The following is a 25,913-nucleotide window of genomic DNA, read 5'->3' on the forward strand; positions in this document are numbered from 1 at the left end:
TTTGCAACAAAATATTGGCTCAAAAATATGGTTTTACTTAGTAACATTTCAGAAGTCAATAATTACATCAGTCCAGAATGGTTATACCATATTAGCTTTTACAAAGTTATAAAACAAAGCCTTATTCTAAAAAGATTGTACATCTTTGGTTAAAGATGAAGTGCTGTTTAATACTCCTCCTCCCCTTCCTCTTCACCCTCAAAAGAATCAATGCCAACCTCTTCGTAATCTTTCTCCAAGGCTGCCATGTCTTCACGGGCCTCTGAGAACTCCCCTTCCTCCATCCCCTCGCCCACGTACCAATGCACAAAGGCGCGCTTGGCGTACATCAGATCAAACTTGTGATCGAGGCGAGCCCAGGCTTCAGCGATGGCCGTGGTGTTACTCAGCATACACACAGCACGCTTGACTTTGGCCAGATCCCCACCAGGTACTGCAGTGGGAGGCTGGTAGTTGATGCCAACCTTGAAACCAGTTGGACACCAGTCAACAAACTGAATACTGCGTTTAGTCTTGATGGCACCAATAGCAACATTGACATCTTTTGGCACCACATCACCACGGTAGAGCAGACAGCAAGCCATGTACTTGCCATGGCGAGGGTCACACTTGACCATCTGGTTTGCTGGCTCGAAGCAGGAATTGGTGATCTCAGCTACAGACAGTTGCTCATGATAAGCTTTCTCAGCCGAGATCACAGGGGCATAGGTAGCCAGAGGGAAATGGATACGTGGATAGGGAACCAAATTGGTCTGGAACTCTGTCAGATCAACATTCAAAGCACCATCAAAGCGAAGGGAGGCTGTAATGGAGGACACAATCTGACTAATGAGTCGGTTAAGGTTGGTGTAGGTAGGGCGCTCAATGTCCAGGTTTCTGCGACAGATATCATAGATGGCTTCATTGTCTACCATGAAGGCGCAGTCCGAGTGTTCGAGTGTGGTGTGGGTGGTCAGGATGGAGTTGTAGGGTTCAACTACAGCTGTGGAGACCTGAGGAGCTGGGTAGATGGAAAATTCCAGCTTGGACTTCTTACCAAAGTCAACAGAGAGACGTTCCATCAGGAGGGATGTGAAACCAGAGCCAGTGCCTCCACCAAAGCTGTGGAACACGAGGAAACCCTGGAGTCCTGTGCATTGGTCAGCCTGTGAAAGAGATCATAAATAGCAGTAAAACCCATCATAACAAGGAATTGTAATTATTGATTATTGATGTACTTGTCAGTGCTGTGGGAAGTGCTCACTCACCAGCTTACGGATTCTGTCCAAGACTGAGTCAATCAGCTCCTTGCCGATGGTGTAGTGCCCACGGGCATAGTTGTTGGCAGCATCTTCCTTCCCGGTGATGAGCTGCTCGGGGTGGTACAGTTGGCGATAGGTACCTGAACGGATCTCATCTGGAGTTCAGAACAGTAGATGGAGGTCAGTTTAGAATCCAGCAGAATGCATTAAATATTATGAGCTAAACACACTTTCACTGATGAAAAGGAGACAATCTGGGTCTTCAAACAAAAATAGTAATGGAAAAGATTTAAATAAATAACCTATTTAACTCTGACAATGAACATTGGACCAGATGACACATACTAGTGTAGAGTAATGATTATGCTATTGGCTCAAATTACTGGGGAGGTGATGGTGTAGTGGTATTGTTGCTGGATTAGTAATCTAGAGACCCAGGGTAATGCTCTGAGGTCCTGGGTTCAAATTCTGCTGTGGTAGATGGTGGAATTTGAATTCAATAAAAATCTGGAATTAAAAGTCTAATGATGACCATGAAGCCATTGTTGATTGTCATAAAAACTCATCTGGTTCACTAATGCCCTTTAGGGAAGGAAATCTGTCATCCTTACCTGGTCTGGCCTACATGTGACTCCAGACCTACAGCAATATGGCTGACTCTTAAATGCTCTCCCCTCAACAAGGGATGGGTAATAAATGCTGGCCTAGCCAGTGATACCTACATCCCATGAGCAAATTTTTAAAAAAAACTTTTGGACTTTTCCTTCTAACCTATCAAGCAACTTCATAATTCTAAAGAGTTCTATTTCGGTGACCGTTCTTGCCTTCATTCTAGTACAAGGAGCCCCAGCCTGTTCAGCTCAGACCTAGGATAAATCTGAGCTAGAGCTAGGTCACTCCTAGTGACTGGTTCAAGCACGATAGCAGGAGAGGTCAAGAAGCAGTCTGAACATTTGGAAAGGAAGCACAAGGATCAACAAAACTCAAGTCCACCCAATACAAACCGATCACAGTGGGCTCCAAATCCACAAACACAGCCCGGGGTACATGCTTGCCAGCTCCCGTATGGCTGAAGAACGTAGTATAGGAGTCGTCCGCTACTCCACTGGACTTGTCGCCCGCCATATGCCCATCAGGCTGGATACCGTGTTCTAAACAGTACAGCTCCCAGCAGGCATTGCCCATCTGGACACCAGCCTGGCCGACATGGATGGAGATACATTCACGCTGTGGAACAAAGAAACACATTCAGTCTCAGAAATGATAAGGGATAACAAGAATGAACAGAACAAGAACAATCTTGACGCTGAAATCTTGTCAAGCCATTTTTACTCAGAATGATAGTCTACTATCCACTCACCACCACTAAATTGCTCATCTTTTCTCCATTTACAGCAGCCTTTTGTTTCATTCTCCCAGTTCATCCCTTCTCTTGCCAACCTCTGGTCTTCCACAACAAATACTGCCAGTGACAGGGCACATCTGTTCTGGCACTGGTTGGAGGAAAAGAGCACAGCCCAAACCCACCAAGACGAATCAATGAATGCCTCCACTTATGGGAGAAAAGATCATAAATACTTTGAGTGAGATGTCCATTGAGGCTCTGAATTGTTTTAAACATCTTACAATGTACTATTGGAAGCTAAACATAGCCCTCGAGAGAAAACAAAGGTTGAAAGGAATGGAAACATGATGCAACTTGACCATGTTACAAATACTCTGCTTGATATACACAATTCAGTTATATTGAGAAAAACCACTGTCTTCCCAACTTTTGCTGCCATTTATACAGAGGCAGTCAGAAGGTCATAGGTTCATACTCCACAACTGAAGCTTGCAGTCCCCCTGATTTTAAAAGTCTCTTCCTTGAATTTGCATCCCTCTTATCCCCTGCCCATCTCTAACTTCAAGAGATCTCTGCGTTCCTCTAATTCAGGCCTCTTGCACATCAACTTACTTCTCCCCACCACTGGTGTCTGTACACTCAGTCATCCATACCCCAAGCTCTGGGATTACCACCCCAACCCTCTCCACCCCTTCCACACCCTACTTAGACTCTGACCAAACATTTAACCTCCTGTTCTAATACTCCCTTCTTTGACTCAATGTCAGTTTTTAACCTATAAAGTGCATTGGGACCTCTTATTGTATTTACGTAGCACCGTTCAATGTAAGTTACATCTAGGCAGACACTTCAGTGCATTACTAAGGGAGTGCCACTTTGTTGAAGCTGCTGTCCCTTGGCCAAAACATGGTAACAGGCTCAATCAGTTCGGGTGGATGTAAAAGTTCCAATGACACTATGAGGAAGAGCAGGGGCATTTTCCTAAAGTCCTTACCCCAGTTGTACCACCACCACAAATTAAATGGCCTTTTATCTTGTTACATACGAACAGGGACCAGGAGTAGGCCCTCGAGCCTGCTCTGCCATTTAATAAGATCATGGCTAATCTGATAATAACTTGAAATCTGCACCCCACCTACCCCTGATAAACCTATCATCCCCTTGCTTACCAAGAATCTATCCACCCCTGCCTTAAAAATATTCAAAGACTCTGCTTCCACCACCTTTTCAGGAAGGGAACTTCAAAGACTCACGACCCTCTGAGTGAAAAAGTTTCACCTCATCTGTTTAAATGGGCGACCCCTTATTTTTAAACCATGACCCCCTAGTTATTGTTTGTAGGCCCTTGCTGTTCACAATTGGCTATAACAACATTTCCCTGCATTACAACAGTGACTGCACTTCAAAAGTAATTAGCTAGCCATGAAGTCCTTTACGACATTCCGACCATGTGAAAAAGAGATATACAAATGAAGGTTCTTTTCACATTAGCCCATCTCAACATTTCTGAAATTGAGAGACTTTTCTCTTCCTTCACATCCAGGTGTTACTTGTGGCTTAATGAGAGCACTGTTGGCTCTGGGTGAGAAGGATTTAAGGCCCACTCCAGGGACGTTAGCACATAATCTAGGCTGACCATCCCAGTGAAGTACTGAGGGAGTGCGACACTGTCAGAGGTACTGCCTTTTGGATGAGATGTTAAACTGAGGCCCTGAGGTAAATGTAAAAGATCCCATTGCTTTTGATAAAGTGCCACATCAGAGGTTATTGTGGAAAATAAAAGCTCATGGTATAGGGGGGTAACATATTGACATGGATAGAAGATTGGCTGGCTAACAGGAAGCAGAGAGTAGGCATAATTGGGTCTTTTTCATGTTGGCAAGATGCCACAGGGATCAGTGCTGGCACCTCAACTGTTTACAATTTATATAAATGACTTGGATGAAGGGATGGATGGCTGCCAAATTTGCTGATGACAAAGATAGGTAGGAAAGTAATTTGTGAAGAGGACATAAGGAGGCTTACAAAAAGAAATAGGTGGGTTAAGTGAGTGGGAAAAGATCTGGCAAATGGAGTATAATGTTGAAAAATGTGAAATTGTCCATTTTGGCAGGAAGAATAAAAGAGAAGCATATTTTCTAAATGGTGAGAGTGAGGAGCTCAGATGCAGAGAGATCTGGTGTCTTACTGCATGAATCACAAAAGGTTAGTATGCAGACACAGCAAGTAATTAGGAAAGCTAATAGAATGTTATTGTTTATTGGGAGGGGAATGGATTACAAAATTGAGAGGTTATGCTTCAGTTATACAGGGCACTAATGAGACCACATCTGGAGTGTTGTGTACACAGGTATTGGTCGCCTTATTTAAGGATGGATGTAAATGCATTAGCAGTTCAGAGAAAGTTTACCAGACTAATACCTGGAATGGGTGGGTTGTCTTATAAGGAAAGGCTGTACAGGTTAGGCTTGTAGCCACTGGAGTTTAGAAGAGCAAGAGGCGACTTGATTAAAACATAAGATCCTGAGGGGTCTTGACAGGGTGGATGTGGAGAGGATATTTCCTCTTATGGGAAAATCTAGAACTGGGGGTCACTAAAAATAAGAGGTCACCCATTTAAAACAAAGATGAGGTGAAATTTTTTCTGAGGGTCAGAATCTTTGGAACTCTCTTCTTGAAAAAAAAGGTGGTGGAAGCAGAGTCTTTGAATATTTTTCAGGCAGAGGTGGATAGATTCTTGATAAGCAAGGGGTGAAAGGTTATCGGGGGTAGGTGGGATGCAAATTTGAGGTTACCATCAGATCAGCCATGATCCTTTTAAATGGTGCAGCAGGCTCAAGGGGCCTAATGGCCTACTCCTGCTCCTTGTTCATATGTTCATAAGAACAGGGGAGTTCTCCCCAGTGTCCTGGCCAATATTTATCCGTCAATCAATATCACTAAAACAGAAACCAGAAGAAGGAATGTGAAGGCTTTAAAAGGCAAGATGTCCCAGATAGTGGGTAGGAGTGGAGTTGAAACCTTTCACACAGTTTTCTGAGCATGAAGTCAATCAATGTGCTTAGAAAAGAAAGATTGGATTTAAATAGTGCCTTTCACAATTTCAGAATTATTTACAGCCAATGAAGTACTTAGTTGACGTGTAGTCACTGTTGTAATTTAGGAAACGAGGCAGCTATGTTGTGCACAGTAAGACCCCACAAACAGCAATGTGATCAGTGATGATGGTCGAGGACCAATATTGGCCAGGACACTAGTGAGAACTAACGTGCTCCCCTTCAAAGTAATGCCACCTGAGGGCAGACAGAGCCTCGGTTTAAATTCTGAGCTGAAAGTCAGCACTTCAGCACTGGGAGTGTGCGCCTAGATTACAGGCTCGAGTATCTGGGGTGGGACTTGGGCCCAGGACTAACTGACTTAGAGATGACAGTGATACCCATCAAGTCATGGGTCGATTTAACAGTCATCCTGCGTCTCACAACTCCTTTGCATTTTAGGCTAAGTGATGCAGTGTTTCAAAATTGCCTGATATTATCCAATGGGGAGGGAGGTTCAGAGAGTTTTGGTGGGCGAGAGTGTGGGTGCCAGCACATCAGCACAAACCACAGACTTCATTTATCTTCAGGATTGCCAGCTATTGATCCCAGGTTATTCACTTCTCACCCAAGAGACTCCCATACAATTCTGATACTTTCAAAGCTTTTGAGATCAGGTCATTTGAAAATTTCAAAACGGGGGTCAGTAGATTTTTGATGGGTAAGGAATAAGGCTGTTAAATGTGTTAAAATACATTTTGAATCTTGATCTAATAAATTATGAAACAAGCTGAAGGGATTAAATGGTTTCTTATCTTTTCCATTTCTTGGGATGGTCAACAGCAAGGCCAGCATTTATTCCCCATCCCTAATTGCTTTTGAGAAGATGGCGGTGGGCCACTTTCTTGAACCATAGCAGTCCATGTGATGTAGGTACACCCACAGTTTTAACACTTCTGTAGCATTTGGCATCAAGCCAGGGCATTTGAGGGCACCTTACTGTGCATCTGGGAGTTACATGTAGGCCAGACCAGGTAAGAATGGCAGATTTCCTTCCCTAAAGGACATTAGTGAACTAGATTTTTTTTTTACACAATCCAATAGTTTCATTATTAATAATATTGACATTTTATTCCAGATTTATTAACTGAGTTTAAATTCCCCCAGCTGCCATGGTGCAATCTGAACTCCTGTTCCCAGAGCATTGGTCCAGGTCTCTGGATACTAAGCCAGTAATGTTGATACTATGCTACTATCCTCTTACCACCGTCCTGTTCCTAACCCAGGAGGGTTGTCAACCCTCAACTGGAATGATATGTTGCCCTGCAATGGAGCAAAAAGTGAAATGTATGGGAACTTGGAACTGAAGGGATGTCCCAGTGTTGGAGAAAGGACTTGTAGATGATGACCATGATTTTGAAATTGTGACTGAACCCTTCTGCCACGTGCATCTTAGTTATGCTATCGGAGGGCGGTGATCAGGAGGAAGAGAATAAAGTGAAGGCCACCATTGCTCAGTCACGGAGTCAACAATCCTCCAGGATTGTTTTGGAGTCTCCGGAAATTAAAGATTAATCCCCAGGCCACTGCTGTGTGCAAACCCCAGGAGGAAAACAATAAGGTTGTCAATTATGAAAAGAATTGGTGAAGAGGGGGGAAAGGCCATTTGATTGGATGGTTCTTGACTGTCAATCTGCTAAAGAAGGATCTGTTTGCTTTGCAATTGGCTTGGCAAGGGACACCAAGTTGATGGTTGGATCAAGTGACCAATGGTGGTGTAGGGGGATGGTGTCAGTTGGTCATGTGACAAAACCTCCTGGGATCTGTCCAACCAGAGTTAGCAGCTCAAGCGCACAGTTACACCGAGTAGCTTGCATGCCAGCTCCCTGAGGCCAATACTTTGTTTAACTTTTGTTAATCCATTGGTTTAATGATTAACAGCTGCAGTAATTCAGGGACAGTCAGCTCCGCAAGGCATACATTGCCCTTGCTGCTAATCTGCTTTAATAAAGTGGAACATGGGGGAAAAGATTTAAATAAAACACATTAAATAAAGGTCAAAAGGGTTCTCAGTAACATGGGTAAGAATGCCGCATTCAACAGCTTACATCCAAGGGGATGAAAGACAGACTTGCATTTATATAGCACCTTTCATGGCCTTGGGAGTCACAAAATGCTTTACAGCCAATGAAGCGCTTTCAAAGTGTAGTCACTGTTGTAATGTAGGAAATGCAACAACCAATTTGTATACAGAAAGAGCCCACAAACAGCAATGTGATAATGACTCGATAATCTGATTTTTGCAAAGCTGGTTGAGGGATAAATAAATATGAGGGATAGATAAATAAATATTGGTGAGAAGGCCACTGCTCTTCTTTGAAATAGCACCACGAGATCTCTTCCAAATTTGAACCCATGACTTTCTAGCTTAAATACACTATGCACTGGACCACAGCTAATTGCCCTTGAGAAGGTGGTGGTGAGCTGCCTTCCTGAACCGTGGTGTAGGTACGCCCACAGTTAGGGAGGGAGTTCCAGGTTTTTGACCCAGCGGCAGTGAAGGAACGGTGATATATTTCCAAGTCAGGATGGTGAGTAACTTGGAGGGGAACTTCCAGGTGGCGGTGTTCCCATCTATCTGCTGCCCTCACCCTTCTAGATGATAGAGGTCGCGGGTTTGGAAGGTGCTGTCGAAGGAACCTTCACGAATTCCTGCAGTGCATCTTGTAGATGGTACGTACACACTGCTGCCACTGTGTGTCGGTGGTGGAGGGAGTGAATATTTAAGATGGTGTATGAGGTGCAATCAAGTAGGGTGCTTTATGCTGGATGTTGTCAAGCTTCAAGTGTTGGAGCAGCACACATGCAGGCAAGCAGTGATGGAGGAAAGACTTTGGGGAGTCAGGAGATTAGGCACTCATCACAGAATACCCTACCTCTGACTTGTTTTTGTAACCACAGTATTTATATGCCAGGTCCAGCTGAGTCTCTGGTCATGGCGACCCTCGCCACTCCCCCACCCAACATGTTGATGAGGAATTTGGTGATGGTAATGTCGTTGAATATCAAGTGTTAGTGCAGGTGTCAGCTGTGGTCCAGTGCATAGTGTATTTAAGCTAGAAAGTCATGGATGGGTTCAAATTTGGAAGAGATCTCGTGGTGCTATTTCAAAGAAGAGCAGTGGCCTTCTCACCAATATTTATTTATCTATCCCTCATATTTATTTATCCCTCAACCAGCTTTGCAAAAATCAGATTATCTCGTCATTATCACATTGCTGTTTGTGGGCTCTTTCTGTATACAAATTGGTTGTTGCGTTTCCTACATTACAACAGTGACTACACTTTGAAAGTGCTTCATTGGCTGTAAAGCATTTTGTGACTCCCAAGGCCATGAAAGGTCAATAACGCCCACATCCCCTGAATTAATTTTAAAAGGTGGCTGTGGCTCAGAACTTCTACAATTTTCAGCAAAAACTTGTGTGTTAGGAGACCTGCACTTTTTTTTTTAAAAAAAAAAGTTAAGATCATAAGAACAGCCTCTGGAAGTGAAAATACACTTTTGGAAGCACCAGCTTCAGAAAACCTCCTGAAGCAGTTTGGCACTTTGTTCACAAGAGTTTGGGGTCGCACTATCACATGACAACACTAAGTCCTACCCGAAGCCATCACTTTGATGACTTCTTCCTCCGTGCACCTCCCCTAGTTCGGAAAGGACATTTGATTGCCGTAAACGAGAGTGAATGTACAGTGCTGGCTGTAACTATACCTAGAGCAGCTGCACCAACAGGTTGAGGACACTCGTTGGGAAACCTGTTCATCAGCTGCTGCTCATGCGGCAATAAACAAATATTCTGCCGACAGGGATCTCACATGAACTTGCTGCCTCCCCTCCCCTCTGTTCTTATGTGTTATTTTAGGAATGCGAGACTGTCTCTCCCTAACAAGGTGTTAACTCGCCATATTCTGAAGTGCTGTGCAGGCCAGTAAGGGAGCCTCCATGTTGAAGATCACCCCCATAGTCCCTGACCTGCCTCAGCAGTGCCCACCTCTTCTGGTGGGCCTGCCGAGGCTCCAGAGCTGCTTGCCCTCTGATTGGGCCTACAGCAACACAGACGGTGAGTTTGGAGACAAGTGCGGACTTAGGACCCCCATTTGGCCCCCACATTGGGGACCCCAAAGCGCAGAGGAAAATCCAGCCATACATTTGTAGAGCTAGGTGGCAGTCTACAGTATTCCATTCAAGCAGCAGCAGCGAGAAGTATACTAAACCATGTGGCCAAAAAAAGCACTCATTCCCTATAAGCCTCAATACTAGAAGGTGAAAAATGAATTTGGGATGGGCAGCAGGAAGAATTTCTTCAAACAAACAGGAATCAAGCCTTTGCAGTAAATTCTCGTAGGGGAAGAAAGATTCTCAAGTTGACCAAGATCCAGTTGGATATTGAGACAGGAGGACCACCCTTCTTGAATGAATGAATGGGCCAAATGGCCACTCTAACCTGTGCCATCGTGACTTTTTGTATTTACTCTTTAAATCGGAAAGAATATTGACTTCCAATATTTGTGGAACCTCGTTCCCAAATGACAAGTCTAAAAACACTTGGCGAAGCACGTTTGATCAGGACTGGTGCTCTATGGAATTAATGTTGGGTGGAACAAAGACAAACCCAGATTTAAACCACCTCCAGGCACTGTGAATAAAGTGTTTGCTATTCACAGCATCTTAACCACAGGAGGCGGCCATTTGGTCCATCATGCCTATTCTGGCTCTTTGAAATATCTATCCAGTTATCCCACTCTCCTGCTCTTTTCCCTTTGGCCGTGCAAATTTCTCATTTTCAAGTATTTATCCAATTCCCTTTTGAAAGTTACTATTGAATCTGCTTCCTCTCAGGCAGTGCATTGATGGCAGCAACAAGGTCACAATATTTAGTGCATGGTTTTCTCATGGAGCACTTCATTTACAAATCAAAGACCGCCCCCCCTCCTCCAGCCCGCATGCCCACCCCCACCCCCTCCCCCCCTCACTTTCAAAAGACCTCCTCTCATTTCTGCATGGGGAACTTTTCCCTATCTGCCTCACCGATTACTTCTGTGGGCTAAAATTTAGTTCCCCCTCTTTCGTTTAGTGAGACCAGTTTTGAGTCCCTCAGATTTAAATACTGTTTATGTCATTCTTGACCTCTGGCACGCTCACTAAAAAGAACTAGGCAGGGTAATCCGGTTGCAATCTTTAGTTTCAGGTTTTTCTGCTGCGGTAGAGTGCCTGTTTCAGCTGCTTCATTACTCCTGGCGGAGTTCACTGGATATTGATTCCTGGCCAGTCCAATAACACCTCTATTTTAATCCTCTCATCCTTTTGTTCCAATCCCTCTGTAACCTTGTCCCTTCCCTGTCTCTTGTCCTTCTCCAGTCCTCTGACAACCTGACAAATCTGAGGTTCCATCCACTCCAAGCCTCCACTCATCCTTCACTCCAATATTGGCTGCTTGTGCCTTCATCTGCCTCCCCCCTCCCCACCCCCAAGCATTGCCATTAACCTCCAGCTCCCCCTTCCCTTGAGCCACTCTTTAAAAACACTACTTTTCCTCGCCCATGCTTTTGGTCACCTATTGCCTAATGTTTGCTTCTTTGGCTCGGTAAAGCTGTCGTGATGTAATGCTACTGTAAAAAAGACACTCTATAAAATGCAAGCTGTTGTTGACGGTAAAAAAAACCACCTGAAATGAAACTACCCAGGCTGACTGACTCCTGCAGTTGTCAAGAATGAAGACTTGACCCATGTCTGTAAAACCAGCGGTAAAGGACTGAACTGCCTGAAATAGCTGACATTTCAGACAGTTTAAGAACCTCCTTTGCAATTAGCGCCGGAGAAGTGGTCAGTACCATTTGCCCAATTCAGGGGGCTCCGTGTACAAAAAAATCACTAAAGAGGTGGCAGACAGGTACAAAAAAAAATTTTTTAAAGAGGTTAATGAAATATTCACTGATATCTCAAGGAGGTTGGAATACAAAAGCGAGGAAGTGACGATAGAATTGTGCAAAACCCGAGTTAGGTCACATCTGGAGTAACCGCTAAAATAAAAAAAGTGAAATACAAGGGATGCTGGAAATCTGAAATAAGACAGAAAATGCTGGATAAATTCAGCAGGTCTGGCAGACAGACTCTAAACGTTAACTCCTGTTTCTCTCTCTCTCTCTCTCCACAGATGCTGCCAGACCTGCCGAGTTTTTTTCCAGCATTTTCTGTTTTAATTTCTGGAGTGACTTGTGTTCAGTTCCGGACACCACACCTCAGGAAGGATATATTGGCCTTAGAAGGGGGGGGGCAGTAGTGCAAGATTCACCGCAATGTTACTGGGGCTAAAAGGGTTAAATTTATGAGAGCAGGTAGCTTAGACAACGCAGGTATACTCTTGAGTATAGAAGATTAAGGGGTGATCTAATTGAGGTGTTTAAGATGATTAAAGAAAGAGTTGATAGGGTTGAGAGAGAGAGAGAGAGAAACAATTTCCTCTGGTTTAATTTTATTCCACCCTCCCCTGCCACCGACCCCTCCTTGCTCAAAGTCAGCACATTCTGCAAAACAAGATTCTGTAGAGAGATATATTTAGGCTGTCTGCCATGCCCATATTGGTTTCCATGCCAACCTGTCAGTCCTCAAGGCTTCCTGTGAGTCAGGCTGTTAAGACATACATGCCTGACACCACACATCAAGAGGCAGGGTAGAGAGAGAGAGAGAGCCCGGGAATCATTTTGGAATGGATTAGATGCGACAGTGGTGGATCTTTTTTCACTAGGATGGGTGAATTGAGGAGGTGAAGGAACAGCCTTCACCTGAAATAACTCTGCCTGAAGAGGCAGGTGGAAGCAGATTCAATAGCAGCTTTCAAAAAGGGGGAGTTGGATAAGTAACTCGATAAGGAGAAAAAAAGTTGCAGGGAGTAAAAGAGCAAGGGGGAATGAATTGCACTTTCAAAGAGCCATCGCATCCATGATGGACCGAATGGCCATCATTTCACTGCATCATTCCACGATTCTAAGTATCTCGTGAATGAAACTCTTTCGAGTTATCAACAGTCACAGATTGCAACTCTTTCGAGTACAATCACAGTTCTTGGTTTTTTCCGGGAGTGGGACATGAACCCACAACCCTCTGATTCAAAGGCGAGGGTGCTATGAACTGTGAATGAAATCGCTCCCAGAACCTCTTGGGGTTAAATATCTTTTGCCGTGCGTCTCACTTCCTTGACGAGAATGGGGCCAACAACGGCACGAAAGTCAGTGCAACTCGCATCTTGCCCAGATCTGGTGAGGGTCCCCCCCACCATGTGATCTTTGAGATGACCTTTTTGACATCCTGTACACCCACACAAAATCGGCGGAAGCCTTATTTAGATAATAATTGTGCGCACATTATAGCTCACTCTGGGAGTCTGGGGTGCTGTGGTAACATGTATGTTGTAGTCTGGAGCTATGGATAGTGATGTTAGAGGCTCCAATGTTCTTTCCATCACGCGGCTGACCAGGAATCTCTCCCGCTCTCACCACCAGCTATCGGCGTGTATTGGGAGGATTTGCAGCTTGATAATCAACCTGTTTGGCTGTATTACATTCCTTGGCCATCAAGTCTCGATGGTGGATTCGAACCCAGAGCTTCTGGCTTAGAGGCAGGAACACTACCCACTGCATGCAAGACCTCTTAAAAATAAATGACTTAAAAAGCCTTATTTAAAGAATTAAGATGCTACCGTGACTCTTATGGAGCAACGGGCAGTGAGGGGGGGGCGATTCAACACCTGCCCATTGTTCCCTGTCATGGAATGGGACTCTTAGTCCCACAAAACTAAACACTCTGGTCATAATAAATTGCCATAAGATTTACACCGACCCGCTCCCAGCCCAGACAGGCATGGTCAGGAAGGTCCATTCACTATTGGCTAGCTGGCCAGCCACTGTATGGTATGGAGGGACATCCTGAGGTCTTGAAAGGTGCTATACAAATGCACTTTACTTCCATCTTTTTTTCCCCCCCCAGTTAAACAAACAAGTCACAACTCCCTTGATTCAGCTGAAGAGACAGGATTATCGATCCCGGATATACAATGATAATCTCTTCATTAGAATAAAGCATTTTACAGCCACAGGAGGACACGCTTCTTTTAAAAAAAAAACAAAGCATAAATTGAACCACAGAGTTTCACTTGAAGCAACGGTGAAGGGGCAGAGCAGATGGCAAAATAAAAGAGGAACGACCTTGGGAGCGCAATGAGGAAGTTTTGAGTGACACAAACAGCTGCAATGTTGGGAGATTATATTCTGCAGAGCCCAGTGTGGATCAAATGTGCAGGGTCAAGCTTATGAGCTATTTGTTCTCTATGTTTAGACCCCTTGTAATTATTGACCAGAGTCCCCTTGCGGTTACAGACACACAGCCTGGGGCAGGGTGTCCTTGCAAACGCTGATTGAGAATCCAAAAGGTTCTCAAAGACAAGTATCAGATGGGAAAGGAACATATGAAAATGGACATGGGAGTGGAGGTGGGGTGGGAGGTGGGGTGGGGCTGTGGTGGGAAGAGAGGGGGGTGGGGGGTGGACAGGGAGTAACTCGGCCCATATGCATTTTTTTGAGGGTGGGGGGTGGTGGGCAGGGACAGTGGTAGTGGCAATGTCACTGGGCTAGTAATCCAGATATCCGCACTGATGCTCTGGGGCACATGGGGTCAAATCTCACCACAACAGCTGGTGGAATTTAAATTCAATTAATTAGCAAAAAATCTGGAATTGAAATCTAGCCTGGATGTTTGCCATGACAGAGAGCCCCCTTCTCCCGTGGCAAAAATGCCAAACAAGACAGAAATCCTAAGTCACGGCCCCAAACATGACACTCGCTATTTTTGCAGTTCAGGCCGTGTTTCATGCATGTGCAGTTTAGAGAGGCCGTTGACCATCTAACTTAATCAGATGGAAGCAAAATACTGCGGATGCTGGGAACCTGAAACAAAAACAGGAAATGCCGGGAAAGCTCAGCAGGCCTAACAGCGTCTGTGGAGACAAAAGCAGAGTTAAAGTTTCAAGTCTGTATGACTCTTCAGAGTCCGGAGGCTCTGAAGAAGAGTCATACAAACCCGAAACGTTAACTGTTTTTCCCTCCACAGACGCTGTTAGACCTGCTGAGATTTTCCGGCGTTTTCTGTTTCTGTAACTTATCAGATGCCTCCACTGAAGGGGGATTCTGGTAGGCAAGGAGTATGAAACTCAAAGTTTGCCGATTAGACCAGGTCTGAACTTGGGTGGATGCATTTGGATGGGCAGGGTACTCATTTGGAGAGGTAAGCTATCCCTTTGGATCTGGTCCCAGGGCACTTTTGGGAAGGTAAGGTGACCTTTGGAATTGTTAAAAGTAGACGAATGTGCATAAATTCTCAAGCTCATTGGAACTGAAAAAAATCAACTGTCAAAATTGTCAGAAGTACCCGTCCAAGGGGCCTGTCAAAACCGTCAAGAGGACCTGTCAAAAGCAACTGTCAAGCTCTCAAGGCATTTAAAAAGTCCTTTAAATTTAAAAGCATGTCAACTGTTAAAAAACATTGCTTGGTATGGGTACAGGGGCATAGATTGGCATGGAAGTTATGGGGGGGGTGGTTTATGGGGACATGAGTTGACATGGATGGGGCATGGGGAGTGTGTGGGGGGAAATGAGGGGTGAGGGCTCGAGGGATGTCTTTTGTTTTACTGCTCTTTTTCAAACTGCAACAAAGTTCTGGACCATAGAGGCAGGCCTTCCGCCCAGCCCAGCCGTGCACACGGCAGCCTCTGCACTTGTCCCGGGGATGGCGGGTCCGATTCCCAGGGAAATGTCCTGACCCTATGCTCCCAACTCAGGAGCAAAAATCCAGGCCCTAGTCTCAGGACTTGGTGACTGTGAAATGATCATTGATTGTTATAAAAACCTATCAGATCATGAATGACTTTCAGGGAAGGAGATCTGCCGACTTTATCTTGTCTGGCCTACATGTGACTCCAGACCCACAGCAATGTGGTTGACTTTTAACTGCCCTCTGAAAATGGCCTACAAAGACACTCAGTTCAAGGGAAATTAGTAATGGGCAACAAATGTTGGCCTTGCCAACGATGCTCACATCACATCTAATAATAAAAACAACAATTGGTAGATATGCAATGTGTTAACTCAATCTGGATAACTCAATGAGTATTCATTATGGATCATTCATTTTGCGAGCTTCTAGTTAATTGTGCAACATACCATGTTTCCTCAGCAAATTATGATATCCAAAAACTGTTTAGTACAGAATGTAAGAGATGGGAGTCAGGAAGCACTTAAAAAGACAAACTAGAATTGTGAAAATTGATTGAAAAAAATAAAATTGCACCACACTGGGATGGTTTAATGGTCTTACATCTCAGTGCAGGAACAAACTCAACTATACATGTTTACACAAACCCTACTCTTAAATAGAAGTGCAGACAGACACAGGGCACATCCAAACTGAATGGAGCATGTGGTTACAACACTACAATGGAATGTATTTGTTGCTCAGGTTATTTCTCAATTATTTTTCAGTTGGACTGAGGTAATAGTCAGTCTCTATGCTACACATCTTTTCCGAAGAAAACACAAATTCTCAGGGATTTCTTTACAAAGGAAGGTGCTGCAGTGATTTACTGAAAAGAGCGTGCATTTGTATAGCCCCTTTCACAACCTGAGGATGTCCCAAAGTGCTTCACAGTCAGTTAGGTACTTTTTGAAGCACAGTCACTGTTGTAATGCAGGAATCTTGGCAGCCAGTTTTAGCACAGCAAGTTCCCAGAAACAGCAACATGACAATGACCAAATAATCTCTTTATAAAATTTATTTTGATTGAGGAATAAATATTGCCCAGGACACTAGGGATAACTCCCAAGCACATCTTCACAAAATGGTACCATGGGATCCTTCATGTTCATCTGAAAGGGCAGTGGGGCTTTGGTTTAACATCTCACCTGAAAGACAACACTTTCAACATCGCAACACTCTCCCAGTACCCCACCAGGAGCACCAGTCCAACACTCTCCCAGTACCCCACCCCCAGGAGCACCAGTCCAACACTCTCCCAGTACTCCACCAGGAGCACCAGTCCAACACTCTCCAAGTACCCCACCAGGAGCACCAGTCCAACACTCTCCCAGTACCCCACCCCCAGGAGCACCAGTCCAACACTCTCCCAGTACCCCACCCCCAGGAGCACCAGTCCAACACTCTCCCAGTACTCCACCAGGAGCACCAGTCCAACACTCTCCCAGTACCCCACCAGGAGCACCAGTCCAACACTCTCCCAGTACCCCACCAGGAGCACCAGTCCAACACTCTCCCAGTACCCCACCCCCAGGAGCACCAGTCCAACACTCTCCCAGTACCCCACCAGGAGCACCAGTCCAACACTCTCCCAGTACCCCACCAGGAGCACCAGTCCAACACTCTCCCAGTACCCCACCAGGAACACCAGTCCAACACTCTCCCAGTACCCCACCAGGAGCACCAGTCCAACACTCTCCCAGTACCCCACCCCCAGGAGCACCAGTCCAACACTCTCCCAGTGCCCCAACAGGAGCACCAGTCCAACACTCTCCCAGTACCCCCACAAGAGCACCAGTCCAACACTCTCCCAGTACCCCACCAGGAGCACCAGTCCAACACTCTCCCAGTACCCCCACAAGAGCACCAGTCCAACACTCTCCCAGTGCCCCACCAGGAGCACCAGTCCAACACTCTCCCAGTACCCCACCAGGAGCACCAGTCCAACACTCTCCCAGTACCCCACCAGGAGCACCAGTCCAACACTCTCCCAGTACCCCACCAGGAGCACCAGTCCAACACTCTTCCAGTACCCCACCAGGAGCACCAGTCCAACACTCTCCCACTACCCCATCAGGAGCACCAGTCCAACACTGACCCAGTACCCCATCAGGTGCACCAGTCCAACACTGACCCAGTAACCCCCCCAGGAGCACCAGCCCAACACTCTCCCAGTACCCCACCAGGAGCACCAGTCCAACACTTTCTCAGTACCCCGCCAGGAGCACCAGTCCAACACTCTCCCAGTACCCCTCCAGGAACACCAGTCCAACACTCTCCCAGTACCCCTCCAGGAACACCAGTCCAACACTCTCCCAGTACCCCCCCAGGAGCACCAGTCCAACACTCTCCCAGTACCCCACCAGGAACACCAGTCCAACACTCTCCCAGTACCCCCCCAGGAGCACCAGTCCAACACTCTCCCAGTACCCCTCCAGGAACACCAGTCCAACACTCACCCAGTACCCCACCAGGAGCACCAGTCCAACACTCTCCCACTACCCCACCAAGAGCACCAGTCCAACACTCTACCACTACCCCACCAAGAGCACCAGTCCAACACTCTCCCACTACCCCACCAAGAGCACCAGTCCAACACTCTCCCATTACCCCACCAGGAGCACCAGTCCAACACTCTCCCAGTACCCCACCAGGAGCTCCAGTCCAACACTCTCCCAGTAGCCCACCAGGAGCACCAGTCCAACACTCTCCCAGTACCCCACCAGGAGCACCAGTCCAGATTATGTACATAACAGTCACTACAGTTCAAAGTTAATCATTGTGCATGGACCTTTAATTTCCTCGGGGCACGAAGAAATTTGGGTGGTTTAAAAGGTAGCATATTACACACGTAATTACAATACACCCAAGTCTCCTAAATCTTTATTCTTCCAACAAACCCGAAGCCTGAACAAATCTCCGCCCACTAAACCAACCACACTCCCAGGTTCCCAAACACATTCTCAATCGGGTCGCCAACTCAATTGCACATGATCCTGGCGATGCCATCACCTGACCTTGTGCTCGCTTCTGACTGCCCAGTGCCTACATTCCTGCCATTGGCCATCCAACTTGCCCATCCTCAGTGCCTCCTTTTCCCATTTGGTGGCACAAGCTGGTGTTTTCTCTCTCTCTCGATTTTTGGCTAGCAGTGGTGTCCTGGAGATTAATCTTTAACTTGTATAGACTCCAGGACATTCCTGGAGGGTTGGCAACATGAGAGCCCAGAGAAACACCAAATCCATGCCATATATTTCTCCCTTATTAAAACTTTGATGTTTCAATTCATTTATCCATCATATATTCATTTTATGGTTAAGGATCTGCAATTTGGGGATACATCTTCAATTTTCCTTGCACTTATTCCATACAAAATGTATGAGCATTGTCCAATTTACATGTTGGTGGGAAATAATGCAATGAGGTGTAGGAGCTAACAATCATTTTCTTGGTCTCTTAAGTGTAGTTTTAGCCTTTTTAAAAACTTCCTCCTCATAGACCAGATTTTTTTTTTTTGTTTCATTTCATACATTTTGTTGGCAACCCGATTGTTTGTTGATTTATATCCATTTTAAGTTTGGGAGTGTTCAATGAGGTTGGGAGAATACTTGCCAATGATAAACTGGATGCAACAAGTGGTATATTTTCAGGTTACACCCCCAGAGGCATCTCCAGCCATGAATAGCTTTATGTTTCTGAGTGATACAATGAGCTCCTCTATAACGAGAAGCTTTTGATTATTTCAATATACTAAACATTTAAGTATTGATATGAGGTGTTGTCGGTATTAAGCAATTTTTTTATTTATTCATTCATGGGATGTGGGTGTCGCTGGCTAGGCCAGTACTTATTGCCCATCCCTAAATGCCCTTGAGAAGGTGGTGGTGAGCTGCCTTCTTGAACCCTGCAGTCCATGTGGTGTAGGTACACCCACAGTGCTGTTAGGGAGGGAGTTCCAAGATTTTGACCCAGTGACAGTGAAGGGACGGCGATATATTTCCAAGTCAGGGTGGCGAGTGACTTGGAGGGGAACTTGCAGGTGGTGGTGGTGTTCCCATGTATCTGCTGCCCTTGTGCTTACAATGCAACAAGGAAGGACAGAAAGAAAAGGAGGCAGGAAAGACATTGCATTTCTATAGCACCTTTCACAACCTCACGACGTCCCAAAGTGCTTTACAGCCAATGTAGTCACTATCGTAATGTAGGAATAACAGCAATCAAATGTGACAGTGACCAGATAATTCTTCTTAAATCCTTCTCTACTTGCTAACTGAGTGTGGGAAACCTGGGAAAACCCCTCTGTTCTGCTTCAATACTGTCTGTGGGATCCTTTACATTCACCTGAGAGAGGAGATAGGGCTTTGATTTAATATCTGAAAGGCACAATCGCTGGTGCAGCATTTGGAGTGTCAGCCTAGATTCTGTGCCGAGAGTGGGACTTGAATCCACAATCTTCTGACTAAGGAGAGAGAGAGTGCTAAACACTGAACCACAACTGACACCACAACTAAATTGAGAAACCGATGGAAGAGCGGAGCTCCCAGCTAGGTGCACCAACTCCAACCTTAGAACAAGATCTCCAATGGCTTGTGGTTTACTCAACTGACACAATGATTTAGCATAGTTTGAGGGCAGTTAGAATTCAGAGCCAGTGATGACTGCAGAGAGACTACACCAGACTCCATCTCCATAGGACCCTACAGAAAAAGATAGATTTCCATCTTGGACTTGCTTTATTCCAAGGCAAAAAAAAAAAATAATGAGACAAACATGGAGATAGGAGGAGGCCCTTCAGCTCTCTCGGAACTGGATCATGAACAACCTGTACCTTTCAACCCCATCTATCCACTTGGTTCCATGACTCTGACCCAACAGAAATTGATCAACTTCAGTTTTAACATTTTCAGCCTCATTTTGGGAGGGGAAGGGGGGGTGGGGTGTGAGGGAGAGTTCCAGATTCCCACTCCGCTTTGTGTGAAAGAAGTGCTTCCTGACATCATCCCCGATCGACGCAACTCTAATTAAGATTCTGCCCCCTTGTTCTGGATTCTCCCCCCCACCCCCGCACTACCAGAGGAAGCAGTTTCTCTCAACCACCTATAAACTCTGCTCAAATCATCTTCAATAGCATAATGAGATCACTTCTTAACCTTCTGTCTGTCATATCAGTAACCAGAGGATGTAGGTTTAAAGTGATTGTCAAAAAGAAACTAGAGGGGACATGTGGAGATTTGGTTACACAGCGAACTGTGATCTGGAAGGCGCTGCCTGAAAGGGCGGTGGAAGCAGATTCAATAGGAACTTTCAAAAGGGAATCGGATCAACACTTGAAAAGGGAGAAAGGTTTACAGGACATCTTGCCGTGTTTAGGGAAAAGAGTGGGATTAATGGTTCAAAAGAGCAAACACAGGCGCGACAGGCTGAATGGCCTCCCTCTGATCTGTGTAACTCCACACACAAAGCAAGCTCTCCAGAACCCCTAAAGTAAAACCAAAATGCTGTGGATGCTGGAAATGTGAAATAAAACCAATAAATGTTGGGAAAAACTCAGCAGGTCTGGCAGCATCGGTGGAGAGAGAAACAGTTAATATTTCGAGTCCATGTGGCCCTTCTTCTGAGCTGAAGAGTCAGAAGAATCATGTGGATTGGAAACATTAACTCAGTTTCTCTCTTCACAGATGCTGCCAAAACCTGCTGCGTTTTTCCAGCATTTTCTGTTTTTATTCCTCCAGACCTCAACTTGTGAAGATATTAAGCTATCGCAAACACGGGCCTGTGAAGGATAAAGCCCCCCTGGTTCCAGTGTAAGGGAAACACGTGTGAAATTGATGCGTGTAGTAATGTACAGTGGAGCCCAAGCCACACAAGGGCGCACACAGCTTCTGGGGGAGGGGCGGAATTTGCTATTCATTCATGGGAGGTGGGTGTTGCTGACTAGTCCAGCATTTCACGTCCATCTCTAATTGGCCTTGGGTGGTTGTGGGGGGCACAGAGTTAGCTCCCAAGAAAGTGAACGCAGATAAAAAAACAGGTTTGTGAATATCTCAGTTAACACAAACTCTTGGTTCTTCACTTCCTGGTTCCTGTGAATGGCGCGAACAACCCCTTGTGGCTAATTTTGCATAAAGTTCGTCATTTCACGAAAAAGGCGGCTGTTACATACTGTTAAAAATGTGACATGACTCATACTGAGTGGATCAACTAAATAAATACATTTAGATGTAATACTGACACTTTAGATGATCTTTGATCCGCCCTACTTATAGATAAAAGAGCACCCCATCCTACATCAGCCCCTCCACCCAGATAGTGTCTGATTTCCGGGGTGGTGGGGGGGAACCTGTTCATTCCTGTGTTAGAACGGGCTAAGAAGGGACCAAGCCACTTCCCAGACAAGTGGCAAGAGGCGTCTCCCATCCAACATGGATGACAAGGGCAGCAGCTCTTCGGACGAAGAAGTGCCAGTGCCGACAGAAGAAGCGGCAAAGCTCTAGGGAGTTGGAGGACGAGACACCCGAGCTCCAGAACATCGGAGACAATGAGGAGACCAGCGCACCCCAACTTTGCCCACAACCCCAAGAGGCCAGCGTACCCCAGCCCCAGGAATCTGGGAGCAGTGAGGCGCTCAGCGCACCCCAGCTCCGGGAAGCCGGGAACAGCAACGGCCCCAGAGGGGGAGAGGATTGGAGAAGCTTCTCCAACAGAGGACATTTCAAATCCCGTTCACTGCACAAACCCCCAGATGCCACCTGAGCGGAACATCTCCAATGGGGAGGTTCAGGACAGTTTCCTCAGCCCATCCAAAGTGAGGCAATTTGTGCACACTATGGGTATGAAGGAGCAGACCAAAGGTCTGGGACTAAGGGTCGCTGTCTAAGACCTTTCTGCCACAGTGCACGGAGGGACTGGGAACTGTTTAGAGCCCCTTGGGCTGTACAGCTCAAAATTAATGTCTGTAAATGATTGTAATATTCATTGATTGTACTGATGCACCTGGTGACCCATGTTGTAAAAGTTGAACCTGATTGTACTTTTGTGATGGTGATTTTGAAATGGTTTGGAATGTTCTTCCAGATATTTTATGAATAAAGTATATTTTTGTTTAAAAATAAGCCTTAACGCTGGCGTTAGGTAGGGCCCACTGGAGCGTTGTTGCAGCGTAAATGGGGTCGTGACCGTTTCCTCTGTCGGTCGGTTGGCTACTCCTGGGTAGGATGTCACTCAGAGAGAAACCATTTCCCTTACCCGCCTCCGAAAAGGAGGAGGACGGGTGTGTGATTCCGCCCCGAATCCAGGGCGCCCGGAAAACAGTGAGGAAATCTCCGCCAGCGCATTTACTGCGGCGCATCTGCCCCCGGGAGGGAGTCACCAGGATGCTCAGAATATCTACAGAGGGATCATGTGTGCAGGTTAGAGGGGTCACTGTCTGACCATATCTCTCTGCCTGGTGCAGTCTCGGATACAGACCATTGCCTATTTTTGGCAGCTTTGTCTATTCCCGGGGAGGAGGGATCCGAATTCAGAGCCCAGCTCCTGTTACAGGACCTGGAGACCCAGAAGAGACACAAATTACTAGCTCCAAATTCTAGGCGACTCATTCCAGGAGCAGTCCTGCCCCTCCCCCTCCGCCCACCCCCCAACCCCCCTCCACCCAGCACTACGCCCCCACCCCCCTCCCCCCCATCACTACCCCCTCTGCCCCTGCCCCTACCCCCTCCCCCCCAGCACAAACCCGCTGCCCCTACCCCCTCCCCCCCAGCACTACCCCCCACCCCCTCCCCCCCAGCACTACGCCCCCACCCCCTCCCCCCCAGCACTACCCCCCCACCCCCTCCCCCCCAGCACTACCCCCCACCCCCTCCCCCAGCACTACCACCCACCCCCTCCCCTCCAGCACTACCCCCCACCCCCTCCCCCCCAGCACTACCCCCCACCCCCTCCCCCCCAGCACTACCCCCCACCCCCTCCCCCAGCACTACCACCCCCTCCCCCCCAGCCCTGCCCCCTACCCCCCTCCCGCACTACCAGCCCTGCCCCCTACCCCCTCCCCCCCAGCACTACCACCCCCTCCCCCCCAGCACTACCACCCCCTCCCCCAGCACTACCACCCCCTCCCCCAGCACTACCACCCCCTCCCCCCCAGCACTACCCCCCCACCCCCTCCCCCAGCACTACCACCCCCTCCCCCCCAGCACTACCACCCCCTCCCCCCCAGCACTACCCCCCCACCCCCTCCCCCAGCACTACCACCCCCTCCCCCCCAGCACTACCACCCCCTCCCCCCCAGCCCTGCCCCCTATCCCCTCCCGCACTACCAGCCCTGCCCCCACCCCCCCCTCCCGCACTACCAGCCCTGCCCCCACCCCCCCCTCCCGCACTACCAGCCCTGCCCCCTACCCCCCCCTCCCGCACTACCAGCCCTGCCCCCTACCCCCCTCCCGCACCAGGTGTTCCAGGCGAAATGGTGCAAGTGTCAATATCAAAACAAAACCGAGCGCAAGGCGATTACGTGTCAATTTCGCTCAATTTTCCATTTGTCAATTCCTTCCCCTAAATGCTCTCTCTCTCTCTCTGTGTGTCTCTCTCTAACATAAACATTCACACTCAATTGTTTTCCCAACCACTCAACATGTTCCATTATGTTATTATTATTTTTTTTTAAATTAAAATTGAGTGGAAGGTCACAGTTTCTACAAAACAGGCGACTCGCCGAAAAGTGCACAAAGTTTTATTTCCCGCCGCGTGTCAACCGCAAACTCAACTCAACTCAACTCGGTCTTAAAAAAACAAATGAAACATTGGCACGTCTTATAAACCGATAAGTCAAACGTTTGCCACCCCTCACCGCGAGCTACCTGCAAAGAGATTGTCTTTTAATATTGTCGATTACAGATTTGGCAAGGTTATTGCCATGACTTACCATGATCGGGGTGAATTTGTTTCCGAAGTTACAATGCTACTTTTTTTTTATATATATATTAGTTAAGGGGGGGGTCAGAGTCCACGCCCCTGGTCTCACACTCTGAACCGGTGAAGGGTCTCTGTGAGCGCTGGGTTTTAGGCAGCAATTTCCCCCACCCACCGACTATTTAACCTCCTGAGGAAGGGGGTGGGGTTTGGTCCCCATCCAGCCGCCCGCCCACAGGTACAGATCATTCAATCAGATGTCACCGCACCCAGCGCACATCGGACGTGAGCGGATAGCGGAGGATTATCCAGAAGGGCGCGTGTTTAGATAAAATACCATAACCAGCCACACGTCAGTTAGATCCACTCACCCCGCGTGTCCCATGCCATGTGATCTACTCACCAGGTATGCCCAGATCAATGTGATCTGTGCTCAAGGTATGTCTCGCTCCATGTGATCCACCTACCAGGTATGTCCGATTCCGTGTGATCCACCTACCAGGTATGTCCCATTCCATGTGATCCACCTACCAGGTATGTCCCATTCCGTGTGATCCACCTACCAGGTATGTCCCATTCCATGTGATCCGCCTACCAGGTATGTCCCATTCCATGTGATCCACCTACCAGGTATGTCCCATTCCGTGTGATCCACCTACCAGGTATGTCCCATTCCGTGTGATCCACCTACCAGGTATGTCCCATTCCGTGTGATCCACCTACCAGGTATGTCCCATTCCATGTGATCCACTTACCAGGTATGTCCCATTCCATGTGATCCACCTACCAGGTATGTCCCATTCCATGTGATCCACCTACCAGGTATGTCCCATTCCATGTGATCCACCTACCAGGTATGTCCCATTCCATGTGATCCACCTACCAGGTATGTCCCATTCCATGTGATCCACCTACCAGGTATGTCCCATTCCATGTGATCCACCTACCAGGTATGTCCCATTCCATGTGATCCACCTACCAGGTATGTCCCATTCCATGTGATCCACCTACCAGGTATGTCCCATTCCATGTGATCCACTTACCAGGTATGTCCCATTCCATGTGATCCACTTACCAGGTATGTCCCATTCCATGTGATCCACTTACCAGGTGTGTCCCATTCCATGTGATCCACTTATCTGGTGTGTCCAATTCAATGTGATCTACTGGGGCCTGCATCCATTTGGAGTTCAGAAGAATGAGAGGTGACCTTATAGAAACGTATAAGATCCCGAGGGGACTTGATCAGATGGATACCAAGAGGATGTTTCCCCTTACGGGAGAGACTAGAACCAGGGGGCATAGTTTAAAAATAAGGGGTCTCCCGTTTAAGACAGAGATGAGGAGCTTTTGTTTTCTCAGAGGGTCATTAGTCTGTGGAACTCTCTTCCCCAGAGAGTGAATATTGTCAAGGCCAAATTACATAGACTCTTGATTGACAAGAGGGTCAAAAGTTGTATGGGGTAGACAGGAAAGTAGAGTTAAGGCTACAGTCAGATCAGCATGAACTTATTGAATGGAGGAGCA

At 46.9% G+C, this 25,913-nt stretch overlaps 2 protein-coding genes across 4 annotated transcripts in view; one reads left to right on the forward strand and one right to left on the reverse strand.

Annotated features, from left to right (window-relative positions):
- Window positions 1–25,913, forward strand: part of LOC144686882 (tubulin alpha-1D chain) — a 917,839-nt gene that overhangs the window by 754,397 nt on the left and 137,529 nt on the right. Inside the window, exon 1 of one of the 2 annotated variants that reach the window (XM_078552696.1) lies at window positions 8,333–8,354. The exons of the other annotated variant lie outside the window; for it this stretch is intronic. Within the exon in view, the coding sequence (XP_078408822.1) occupies window positions 8,352–8,354 (3 nt within the window). The 5' untranslated portion in view covers window positions 8,333–8,351. Of the gene's footprint in view, window positions 1–8,332; window positions 8,355–25,913 lie in introns of those variants that run through there. 2 annotated transcript variants of the gene reach the window in all.
- LOC144686880 (tubulin alpha chain-like) lies at window positions 15–24,537 on the reverse strand. 2 transcript variants are annotated; one of them, XM_078552691.1, is made up of 4 exons: window positions 24,400–24,537; window positions 2,246–2,468; window positions 1,248–1,396; window positions 15–1,145 (listed from the first exon to the last, which is right to left on the reverse strand). In XM_078552691.1, exons 1-4 carry the CDS (start codon window positions 24,400–24,402, stop codon window positions 168–170), a joined length of 1,353 nt encoding a protein of 450 aa, XP_078408817.1. In that variant the 5' UTR covers window positions 24,403–24,537; the 3' UTR covers window positions 15–167. The 2 variants fall into 2 exon arrangements, with proteins under 2 accessions (XP_078408817.1, XP_078408816.1); XM_078552690.1 differs by lacking the exon at window positions 24,400–24,537 and having other exon boundaries at window positions 2,246–2,489.

This window comes from Cetorhinus maximus, chromosome 11 (genome assembly GCF_964194155.1).
Source record: "Cetorhinus maximus chromosome 11, sCetMax3.hap1.1, whole genome shotgun sequence".
Lineage (NCBI taxonomy): Eukaryota > Metazoa > Chordata > Chondrichthyes > Lamniformes > Cetorhinidae > Cetorhinus > Cetorhinus maximus.

Excerpts from the sequence above, each read along its gene's own strand:
- LOC144686880 (XM_078552690.1), bottom strand. The coding sequence starts at position 2,489 with ATGTGTTTCTTTGTTCCACAGCGTGAATGTATCTCCATCCATGTCGGC. Across the intron at positions 1,397-2,245 it reads TTTGGAGCCCACTGTGATCG|ATGAGATCCGTTCAGGTACC; the intron begins GTTTGTATTGGG and ends TCTGAACTCCAG. Across the intron at positions 1,146-1,247 it reads TGGACAGAATCCGTAAGCTG|GCTGACCAATGCACAGGACT; the intron begins GTGAGTGAGCAC and ends TCTCTTTCACAG.